The sequence below is a fragment of the Cebus imitator genome, unplaced genomic scaffold, assembly GCF_001604975.1.
Source record: "Cebus imitator isolate Cc_AM_T3 unplaced genomic scaffold, Cebus_imitator-1.0 Scaffold170, whole genome shotgun sequence".
NCBI lineage: Eukaryota > Metazoa > Chordata > Mammalia > Primates > Cebidae > Cebus > Cebus imitator.
In genome coordinates, this window is record NW_016107485.1 from 3,898,078 (window position 1) to 3,909,871 (window position 11,794).

An 11,794-nucleotide genomic window follows, 5' to 3' on the forward strand; every position below is an offset into this window, starting at 1 on the left:
CCATCCACCCACCCACCCATTCATCCACCCCTCCACCCATCCATCAACCCATCCATCCACCCATCCATCCACCTATCCACCCGCCCATCCATCCACCCACCCACTCATCCATCCACCCACCCACCCATCCATCCACCCACTCATCCATCCACCCACCCATCCATCCACCCACCCACCCAATTATCCATCCAACCACCCATCCATCCAGTCATCCATCCATCTACCTGCCCACCCACCTACCCATCCATCCGTCCATCCATCCATCCATCCATCCATCCATCCATCGGTATCCACTGCAGGAACTTCCTACCTGGTTTCCATGCCTCAGTCTTTCCCTCAGGCATCCTCCAGTCTGCTTTGGGAGTCACCATTCTAATAAGTGAATTTGCCCAAGTCCCACCCCTGCTAGACACCCATCAGTGACCCTCCAGGGCCCACAAGACCAAGTGCAAATCCTAACCTGGTATTTGACACCTTGCCATCCAGCCCCTGCCCCACTAAACCTCTCCCTGTGCCCTACCCTATTCCCTCTGCCTAGAAAACCCTCCTTGAACTGTTCTGGAAAATTCCTATTTATACAGCAAGACCCAGGCTGAACAGCCCCTCCTCCAGGCAGGCTTCACCAATGCCCCCCCAGATTGGATCAGGGATAGCCTTGTAGCTCTCTTTACACAGAAACCTCCATACCAGGGTACCTAAGGTTGCCCTGGGAGTCAGGCTCCTCCAGTGCCTGCCAGGCCCACCCTGCTGGTCAGTGATAAAGTGCAGCCTCCGCTCTGGCCCCATTGAGCATCCCTAGGAATGGTGCCTGATGCTGACTTTTATTTCTGAGAAAAACAACTTTCTCCACAGCAGATGGAGGGAAACAGACAATTTCCCAGACATGTGCTGCTGCCTCCAGTAACGCTTGCCACCCGTCTGGACAGCCCATTAGGCCAGGGCTGAAGGCGGAAGGGACACCTCCCCCTCTAAAGAGCCCCTTCCCCAGCAATATGGCTTAGATATGTGTCCCTTCCAAATATCCTGTTGAAACATGATCCCATGTTGGAGGTGGGGCCTAGAGGGAGGTGTTTGGGTCCTGGGCCGGATCCCTCCTGAGGGGCTCAGTGTCCTCCCGTCTGTAACAAGTGAGTTCTCTATTTGTTCATGTGAGAGCTGGTTGCTTAAAAGAGCCTGGCACCACTCCCTCTCTCTCCACGCGACACACCTGCTCTCCCTCCCCCTTCCACCATGAGTAAAAGCTTCCTGGCTGGGGGTGGTGGCTCGCACCTGTAAACCAGCACTTTGGGAGGCTGAGGCAGGAAGATCATGAGGTCAAGAGATTGAGACCATCTTTGCCAATATGGCAAAACCCCATCTCTACTAAAAATACAAAAAAAATTAGCTGAGCATGGTGGCTGCACCTGTAGGGCCAGCAATTCAGGTGGCTGAGGCAGGGGAAACACTTGAACCCAGGAGGCGAAGGTTGCAGTGAGCCGAGATCGTGCCACTGCATTCCAACCTGGGTGAGAGAGTGAGGCTCCGTCTCAAAAATAAAAAGCTTCCTGAGGTCCTAACCAGAAACAGATGCTGGCACCATCCTTCTTGTACAGCCTGAAGAACCGTTAGCCAAATAAACCTCTCTTCTTTATAAACGACCCACCCTCGTGTATTCCTACACAGCAACGCAAACAGACAGATACACCCAGCCACCCAGCCATGAGCGGGCTGGCGTAGGGATGGCTCTGGCCTGAGAGCCTGGGGACCTGGGCTCACCTGCCCTGGCTTTGCTGATGACTCAGTGTGGGGGCCTGGGCACAGCATCCTCCCTTCCTGGGCCTCGGGCTCCCCAGCTGTGGGTGAAGAGTTGGCACTGGCTGCCTTGTACCCTCCTGGGAGGTGCTGGGAGAGTCTGATGCGCTGTGGCGGGTGGGGAAGAGCTCTGTCAACTGGAGAGTGCTGGACCAGTGAGGGAGGCCAGGCCTGTGCTAAGCGTTGGTGACACGGTAAAGTTGGAGGCTCAGGCCCTGTCCTTCAGGGTCTCACAGCCCGGCCCAGGGGACAAAGCTGGCAGCAAGCAACTACTGGGTGGAGGGGAGGGCAGCACCCACGCAGGGCTGAGGAGGGTAGCGAGGAAAAGGGAAGACGTCCTGCCTGTGGTGCCTGGAAGTTGGGCGTGTGGGGCTGGTGGGATTTGGAACCACAAGATGGAGGAAGGGCATCACAGGTGGTGCCCAGCAGGAGCAAGGCAGAGGAGGAGGAAAGGTCGGGAAGCCTCGGCAGCTGTGGCTGGGGCTTCAGAACGGAGCACCGGACATGAAGGGAAAGAACAGGAAAAATGGGGCTGGAGGATCATGGGCGATGGTGGAGACTTTGAGTTCAGGCTCAGCGGATTCTGGGGGCTAAGGGGAGTGAGGAAAGAATCAGCGCACACACGAAGGGAGGCAGGGAGCAGGGCAGGAACAGCAGCCCCTCTGGGCACACAGCACTTGACAGCAGACAAACCCATAAGGAGGAAGGTGAGCGGGGGTGGAGAGGGGGTCCCAGGGAGAGGAGACTGCCAAGGTCACACAGCTTTGGGTGCCTGGCCCAGTGCTCTCTCTTCAGTGCAGGGGAGGGGGAGGGAGGGTGGTACCAGTGGTCATGTGGGGCAAGGTCCCAGGAGCTGCCTGTGTAGACAACAAGAGATGGAAGAACCCATCCCAGTTGCTCCCAATGGCCCCACCAGAAAGAACTGAGCGCAGGGAGGATGGAGGTTAGATTAAGGGAGGACTTCCTGATAGTCCAGGGCTCCCAGAGGGTCCCAGAGGCCTTTATGCAGCGACCTGAGGCCCTGTCTGGAGCAGAACTAAGAGGTGGCCTGCTGAGAGGCAGGGCCAGGGGCTAAGTGACCAGGGCAGAGACAGCGGGTGATGGGAGGGGGTCTTCAGCAGAGATGGCGCATTCCTCCCCCAACACATTTACAGCTCTCCAGGCCCCACTTCCCACCTTCCTGCTCTCCCACCCCCAGGGGCCAGCGCTCTCCCACCCTGGCCAGGCCCCGGGTGTCTCAGCCCATTGCGGGTTCAGGACCCCACCATCAGCTCCAGTGTGCACACAACTGCCATTCAGCACTTAGTTTGTCCATGCTTGCCCCAGAATTCTCATTGGACCCCCCAATAGTCCCAACTGGGGGTCACTGTGGTCCCCATTTCACAGATGAGCAAACAGAGGTTCAGCAAAGGGAAGGGACTTGGCCAAGGCCACCGGTCTAAGAAGCCATGAGCAGATCTTCCTTCGCTCGGCAACCGAGCCACAGACCCTGGGGTCACCTCTGAGTCCCTGCCTCCTAACATCGACCCCAAAGGAGGCAGAGCTGCTCCACACCTTCAGCTGGCACCCTGCGCCACCACTGTTTCTCGCCATAATCCCACAGGCACCTCTCAAGGGGTCTCCTGGCTGCACAGCCAGAGCGGTCCTCCCCCTGCACAAAAAGGCCAGAGCTGTGCTCTACACAGGCCAGGCTCACAGCTCACACTCGGGAAAGGCTTGGTGGATGTACCAATGACTGGGAGAGCAATGGGTGAACACAAGCCATGCCCTCCCTCAACAGCCTCAACCCTCACCTCCGGCAGCACAATGGGCTCCCAGGGGCCAGGAGGAGACCGGACGCCCTGCCCTCTTCTTGCCCATTGCCAGATGAAATTAGTGGGTGCGAGAGGCAGGCGTCTCCACCAGCTGCATGGGCAGAACCAGACAACCACTTAGAAGCACAGATATTCAGACCCCAGCGCTGGCAGGCAGAGAACGGGAGCCAGGCAGGGGAGCAGATGCAGACAGAAGTGGGCAGAGGGGCAACATGGGGTCCGAGAGAACCAGGACCTCAAAGGCACCGAGGCGGGGGCCCACCCACGAGGAGGGGGCAGGGAAATGGGTGCCCTGGACAGCCCCTTCCAGACCTGGTGCCCGTCTTTCCCCATCCCACAGACAGGGAGACAAGGGCACAAGGGGTCAGGTGACACTTCCAGGGTTACTGGGCAGCTGGCGTCTCCTGCCTCCCCGCAGGCTGGTGCCCTCCCCCTCCCCGAGCAGAGAGGCAGCCTTCACAGCCCACTGGCTTCCCCACCACGCATGGCTGCTTCCCACTGCAGCAGAAGCGCTGGCTCAGCGCTGGCTGGCATGCGGGAGGCCCACCCCCAGAGCATGCCAAGAGGGCAGGGGGCTGCAGAAGCCTCAAGGGGCTCGCTCCAGGCGGGCCACAGAGCCCGGAAGCTCCTCTCTGCCCTGGTGGAGTGTGGAGAACCTGGTGTTTCTCCAGACTCCGCAGGTGGTAGTGCTATCCTGAATAAAAGCCAGGGCTGGAGAGGCACAGAAATCTGAGTTTTCATTCCAGCTCCACCACAGCCTGGCTGTGCAACCCTGGATAAAAGTGAGTTAATCTCTTTGAGCTTTACTTTCCTCATCTGTAAAATGGGGCTATGAGAGCACCTATCCCCACGGATGGTTATGAGGATTAAAGCTGATAATACAAGCTGGGCGCAGTGGCTCACACCTGTAATCCTAGCACTTTGGGAGGCACAGGCAGTGGATCACGAGGTCAGGAGTTCAAGACCAGCCTGGCCAAGATGGTGAAACCCTGTCTCTACTGAAAATACAAAAATTAGCTGGGTGTGGTGATACACCTATAGTCCCAGCTACTTGGGAGGCTGAGTCAGGGGAATCGCTTGAATCCACGAGGCGGAGGTTGCGGTGAGCCGAGATCATGCCACTGCACTCCAGCCTGGGAAACAGATAATACTCTGTCAGAAAAAAAAGCTGATAATACAGACAAAACACTTTCAGCACCCATCCTGCACAGCTCTATGCTAGACACACCACCGGGTGCTTTACAGGAATCATCTCTAATCATCTTGAATCACCCAATTAAAGAGCTGAGAAAACTAAGGCTCAGGGAGGGGAAAGGGAAGTGGGTGCAATCCACCCTGCCCCTTCAGCCATATGCAGCCAGCTATGCTCCTAAGAAAGGCTCTGAAGGCTGGGCATGGTGGCTCACGCCTGTAATCCCAGCACTTTGGGAGGCCAGGGCAGGCAGATCACTTGAGGTCAGGAGTTTGAGACCAGACTGTCCAACATGGTGAAATCCCATCTCTACTAAAAATATAAAAATTAGCTGGGTGTGGTGGCAGGCACCTGTAATCCCAGCTACTCAGGAGGCTGAGGCAGGAGAATCACTTGAACCCAGGAGGCAGAGGTTGCAGTGAGCCAAGATCGTGCCACTGCACTCCAGCCTGGACGACAGAGAGAGACTCCATCTCAAAAAAAAAAAAAAAAAGAAGAAAGAAAGAAAGAAAGGCTCTGAAAGTCTAATCTAGGATAGAAAATAGTAATAGGTTTCAGGCTGATGGTTCCCCACAGCTGCCAGAGGTGCCCTGCTGGAGGATGCCAGGCTCGATTAGCAATGTCTGCATTGATGGGGGCATGGCCACTAGCAGCAGAACAAGCTGAAATTCATCCAAGTAACAGAGATTGGATCTGATGTTCCTTGGAAACAATGTCCTCTGAAGGTGTTATGTTCTATCTAAAGACCTGTCCCCAATGTCTAATTGAATCTACGGCAAGCAGAGTGTTGACTCAGCAGTACGTGAGGGCCCTGTTCAGGGCTCAGGCGCAGGTAATCAGAGTGATAACCACACACGTGGCAGCTTTTCCAGTCTGCAAAGCTTCACTGTCACATTGCCCTGCCCTGTCCTCGGTGCAACCAACCCTGTGGAGTGGGTCTTACCACCTGTGTTTGACAAGTGGGGAAACTGGAGCTCGGAGATGTTAAGAAACTGACCGACAGTCACACAGCAAGAGACAGAACCAGCCCCTCTGGGTCTGTGTGACCCAGGTGCCCAGTGCTTTCCACGGTGCCACATGTCATCTCCCCATGATTCAAGTAGCACAACCTATCCCCTGACATTTCAAATCCAGAGGCCTCGCAGCTGTACCCCCAGCTGGCAGTGCATGCCCGCAGTCCAGGAGTGGTGCTGACATTTGGGTGAGCGGCCCTTTCCCACCCCAGCTCGAAGACTCCACCAGGGTCCCAGCAGCCTGCTGGCTCTCCGGTGAGTCAGGCAGTGACTCAGGGCCTCGCTCCGGGCTGAGAGAGGAGCTGAGTCAGGGAGCACCAGGCTTCAAAGGGCATCTGGCTCTGGGCCAGGGCCCCTCAGCACCAGGGATAAGAGCTCAGAAAAGGCTGTCTGGGGGACCCTCCCATGCTGCCCTCCCCTTCCCGGGCCCGGCCATCATGAGAGCAGCCCCCACCAGCCTGACACTGATGCTATGCATGCACCATCCCTTTGGATTCTCAGTGGGGAAGAGAGTCACCCTCTGCAGGGTCTGGACGTGTGAAGGGTCATTTGTGGTGCTCACAATGATTGAAAGACACTACTATTACTGAGTATGCAACACAGCCAAGACTCCAAAGCACCATCACCCTCCAAATGTTTAAGCACTGCCCCAGCCCCCCTCGCACGGAGCACAGGAGGGAGAGAAGTTTCTGGCCAGGAAAGAATCCTAGCGCCAGCCAGGCGTGGTGGCTCATGCCTGTAATCCCAGCACTTTGGGAGGCTGAGGTGGGCTGATCATGAGGTCAGGAGTTCAAGACCAGCCTGACCAACATGGAGAAACCCTGTCTCTACTGAAAGTACAAAAATTAGCCAGGCATGGTGGCACGCGCTTGTAATCTCAGCTACTTGGGAGGCTGAGGCAGGAAGAATCGCTTGAAACCAGGAGGCAGAGGTTGCAGTGAGCCGAGATTGACTGCTGCACCACACCAGCCTGGGCAACAGAGTAAAACTCCATCTCAAAAAAAAAAAAAGAATCCTAGTGCCTTCAGCCCCCCATCCCCAACACACACACCCCATCCCAAGCCCCTAAAGCCTACCCTGATCTCCCCACGACGGAGTCCCTGCTCCGGAGGCCCCTGTGGACAGCCAAGTCTCCTGGGTCTGTTTGTAGAGCCCTCCTTGGCCTCTCTCCCACCTGACCCGACTCAGCTATGAAATCTCAGGCCGGCAGCAGCTGCAGTCACCACACCCAAATCCTCCAAATCCCAGACACACAGCATCACAGCCACCAAGTCTTAGGCTCACACACTCTTTGAAACACAGAATTTTGCAGTCTTTGAATCACAGAAGCTTAGAATTTCAGTGTTGCTGAGCCTTAAATCTTAACTTTGAACCCTTAGACTGTCACAGAAGTTTCAAGTCTGAGTGTCCCAGAGCTGACACCTTTGAAGCTGCTGCGCTTTCGCGTCAATGAATCTCTGGCCCGAAGGCAGCCCGTATCCCAACAGTTAAGGCTGGGACCTGAATCACCTCTATCCCAGCCCAGCCTCAGCAGCCCTGGCCATGGGGGTGCCAGGGCAGCGCTCGCTCTGCGCAGCTCCCGGGACTGAAAAGTCCCTCCTGATGGAAGGGTCTGCCTACTGCCCCACCCCTTGAACCCAGGGCTCTTTCCAAACAGACAAGAGGCAGGCCCAGCTCTTCCCAAAACCAGAACTCCTCTCCCTCCTGGCCAGCCCTACTGTTGTCGAAAACCCCAGGCCACGGGACTCATATGCCCTGAGGGTGGAGGCGAGAGGGGTGGTAAAAACCCAGGAGATGCCAGGCGCAGTGGCTCACGCCTGTAATCCCAGCATTTTGGGAGACTGAGGCGGGCAGATCACGAGGTCAGGAGTTCGAGACCAGGCTGACCAACATGGTGAAACCCCATCTCTACTAAAAATATAAAAATTAGCCAGGCATGGTGGCACGTGCCTGTAATCCCAACTACTTGGGAGGCTAAGAAAGGAGAATCACCTGAGGTTGCAATGAGCCTAGATCACGACACCGCACTCCAGGCTGGGCAACACAGCGAGACTCCATCTCAAAAAAAATAATAAAATAATAAATAAATAAATAAAAACCAGGAAACAGTGGCCCCAAGGACTCTGTTTGCCCAACAGGCCAGAAGTGTGGAAAACTGGGTGGGTTCCGGTGGGCTGGTTTGCTCAGTGGTCAGGAGTCAGAGTGCCTGGGGTCAAGGCAGCCCCCATGGCATGTGTGGCTAACACCCCGGGCTCCTAGGGCTGGAAGGGGCGACACATCTGGCTCCCCCATTTTAGGTGGAGGTTCAGAGTCACATACATGGCAGACGGGACTCGAACCACCCCCACCTGGAGGCCTCACCATGACACCAGGGCAGCAGCCCAGCCAGCCCAGCCAGAGCCCATCAGAGATGCAAGCTGGGTCAGACTCCCAGGCCAGGTCATCTGAGCCATGCCCCTGCCTCCATCCCAGAGCAGATTGCCCATCCAGACTCACTAAGGCTCAAAGAGGCAAAGTGACTTATGGTCACACGTCACCCAAGTGACAGAGCCAAAATCAACTCTTGTCATCTCACCCGGGATAGACCCCCAAGACACTGTGACATTGTCTCCCTAGTCCTCCTGCCAGCCTTTCTCTTCCTAAAGGCCCAAAAGTCCTGCGGCCATCCCCTTCTCAGCCTTCCTCTGTTTGCATGCCACAGGCCCCTGAGGTTGCCCCAGTGCTTTGTATTAAAACTAGCCATGTGGCAGGGTGCAGTGGCACACGTCGGTAATCCCAGTACTCTGGGTGGCTGAGATGGGTAGACCACCTGAGGTCAGGAGTTCAAGACCAGCCCGGCCAACATGGCTGCTAAAACCCCATCTCTACTAAAAATTCAAAAATTAGCCAAATGTGATGGCACACACCTGTAATCCCAGATACTCAGGAGGCTGAGGCAGGAGAATTGCTCCAACCCAGGAGGCAGAGGTTACAGTGAGCCAAGATGGCGCTACTGCAGTCCAGCCTGGGCGACAGAGTGAGACTCCGTCTTAAAACAAAACAAACAAAAAAAATCTAGCCACGTGGGTGGTGCCTGCTTCCCTCTTCCCTAGGCGCTCCCTGTGACAGACCAGCTCTGCCTCTTTGTCCTCAGTGTCACAGGGCAGACGTCAGTGAGTGCTGGGTGAACTAATTACCAAGTGGACCCTCTCATCATGCCTGAGACCCCATGAGCTGTGCCCCAGAAGGAGCATGGAGGCTCTCAGCCCCATCCAGCAAGGAACACCCAGCTCTGCACCCCACTCCAGCAGAGACTCCCTGGTTTCGAAAGTTAGGAGGGCCCAGGGCCCACCATCACCTCAGCCCCCTACAGAAGGCAAGGCCAGAAGTCCTGGGGCCAGTCTCAACAGCCTGCATCAGGCATCCCTGGATTCCAGGGCAGGACTCATGCCTGCACCTGACCCGCTAGTTCCTCGCACCCTGCCCTGTGTGGCCACAAGCACCAGCATCCCAAGACCCATGTGGGCATTGTTTGGTGGATCCCCCAAACCACAAGGCCACCACAGTTTGGATCCCCAAGCCTCCTCCTCAGTGGTCCCTGGCCACCAGCTTAACCCTGCAATCCAGTCCCATACAGTCCTTCCAGAGCACAGATCTCTCCAGGCACCTGCTTCAAATCCTGCCCTTGGAACACAGCCCCACCCTCATGCAGCCTCCAAGGCCCTGCGGGGCTGCCATCATGTCTGCAGCCTCACCTCATCCCACTCTGCCCCTCAGGGCTCCAGCACTGCCTGCAACTCCTCCATTCTCCAGGCTTTGTTCCTGCGTGCCCTCCTCCTGCCTCCCACTGCCCTCTCTACTCAACCAACGCCCTTCCTTATTGAGGACTCAGCTCTGACATTGCCCATGTGCACCCAGCAAACACTGCCAGAGCACCCACGATGTGCCGGGTGCTGTGCTGGGTGCTGGGATCCCCCCCCCGCCAGTCATCTGACAGTACCCCACAGGAGGCAAATGTGGATTCAGAATTCCACAGTTAGATGTGAAGCGGAGGAGGAATCCCAGAGGGCTTCCCTGAGGAGGTGATGCCTACACTGGGATTTTAAGGACGCAGCAAAGGATTTGGCCAGGTGCAGAAGGAAGGGAAAAGCTTTTCAGACAGAGGGAAGAGCCAGTGAGAAGACCCTGAGGCTCAGAAGAGCATGGGGGAAGCCGAGGAGTGGGAAGTGAGGCTGGTTGGGACACTCAGAGCCCGGAGGGCTGGGTTAGGACTTTGCTCTGCACCTCCGGGGCCACAGCAAATCATGACAGTCTCAAGCAGGGAGAACATGAGCCCACTGGAGGCAGCAAGTGGAGGCAGGAGGCCTGGGAAGACACTGCTTGGAGGCACAGCAGGGAGAATGAGTCCTGCCCTGTGTGTTGGGACTGGCTGCCCCCTGCACACGCCCACAGTTCCTGATCACAGCTTCTATCACCTGTGCAGTCACGGCCCACCAGGTGGCTCCAGAGTCTGACTGACCTGCATTCCCAGCCTAGCACAGGTCTGGGGCCCACACTCAAGGACTTTCTGAGCCAGCCAGCTACTGGACTGACCCCACAGCTCCCAGCAACTTCCAGAACCTTCACATCAGCAGGACACCAGGTCCTCATCTGTTCGAGATCTCCCCAGACCCACCCCTGAGCTCACTCACCACCACCAAGGCCCAATGGCCTCACCCCAGGCCCCAGGTCTCCCTAGAGCAAGGTATGGGCAGGCAGCGCTCAATCCCAGCCCCCCACCCTTCAGCCCCTGCAGGACCCCGATCAGCCGAGGCTGCGGAGGATATGGGTTGCACACCATCTTGATACACCAGTTCCGGGGGCTGGTGGTCTGTCGCAGGCAGAAGAAGGCAACGGGCGCCAGGTCTGGGTGTGGGACGTCAGGATCAGCTCCATCCAGGGGCTCCTCCAGGCCTGGAGGGGAGGATGGTGGGCTCCGGGGCCCGGGCTGCTCCGTGGTGGTCCCCGGCACAGCGGCCGGGGCAGCTGCAGATGAGGAGGGCGGGGAGGCACTCTCAGCCATGTCCACGCTGAGCTGGGAGCCCTGGGGAAGACAGAAAGGGTGGCACGTGGTAGGGACAGGCCTGGTACATGCTCCCCAACCTGCTTCTCCACCAATAAGTGGTGGGCACAGCTCTGATAGCCCCACCTGAGCCCCACAGGCCCCTCACCCTCACCCTGGTGTGAGGATTACAGAATAGCTGTGGTCCCAGCTCCACCCAAATCGGAATCCTCTTCTAAGCTGAGTGATCATGGGGCAAGTTGGCTCACCCTGGCTGAGCCTCAGTTTTAACAAATGAAGATAGCAGGGAGAATAGAGCCTTCTTTTTTTTTTTTCTTATTTTGAGGTGGAGTCTTGCTCTGGTGCCCAGGCTGGAGTGCAGTGGCACAATCTCAGCTCACTGCAACCTCTGCCTCCCGGGTTCAAGCAATTCTCCTGCCTCAGCCTCCTGAGTAGCTGGGATTACAGCCATGCACCACGATGTCTGGCTAATTTTTTGTATTTTCAGTAGAGACAGGGTTTCACCATGTTGGCCAGGCTGCTGTCTGTTTATTGCAACATCAAAGGTAAAGAAAACTTGCAAGAAAAAAGAGATTATTGTAAAGACAGACATTATTGCCAAGACAATGCAGGCTACAAAGGTGAAGTTGGGGTGCTGCAGAATTAGACACTGGGGGAACCCCGGCAAACCAGGAGGGAATCACAGTCGGTTTCCCTGAAGAAGTGACCCTGGAGCTGAGACTCGAAGCTGACCCCTTGATCCAGGAATCTCCCAGCCGCTGCCTTACGAGGCTGAAAACCCAGGAATCTTAGAGTCCAGTCTCTTTGCCTTACAGATGAAGAAACTGAAGCCCAGAGAAGGGACAGGGCAGACGTGCAGCTGAGTAACAGCAGAAATAGAATTCTGGTCAAAGGCCCGGCACGGTGGCTCACGCCTGTAATCCCCACTTTGGGAGGCTGAGGC

General features: G+C 56.6%; 1 protein-coding gene across 3 annotated transcripts in view; it reads right to left on the bottom strand.

Moving 5' to 3' along the window:
* CACNA1I (calcium voltage-gated channel subunit alpha1 I) overlaps window positions 1-11,794 on the bottom strand; it is a 127,595-nt gene that overhangs the window by 102,486 nt on the left and 13,315 nt on the right. For 2 of the 3 annotated variants that reach the window (XM_017544568.2, XM_037744373.1), the window contains exon 2: window positions 10,616-10,872. In XM_017544568.2, coding sequence (XP_017400057.1) covers window positions 10,616-10,851 — 236 coding nt within the window. In that variant the 5' untranslated portion in view covers window positions 10,852-10,872. Of the gene's footprint in view, window positions 1-10,615; window positions 10,873-11,794 lie in introns of those variants that run through there. The other variant, XM_017544569.1, reaches the window with a different exon arrangement.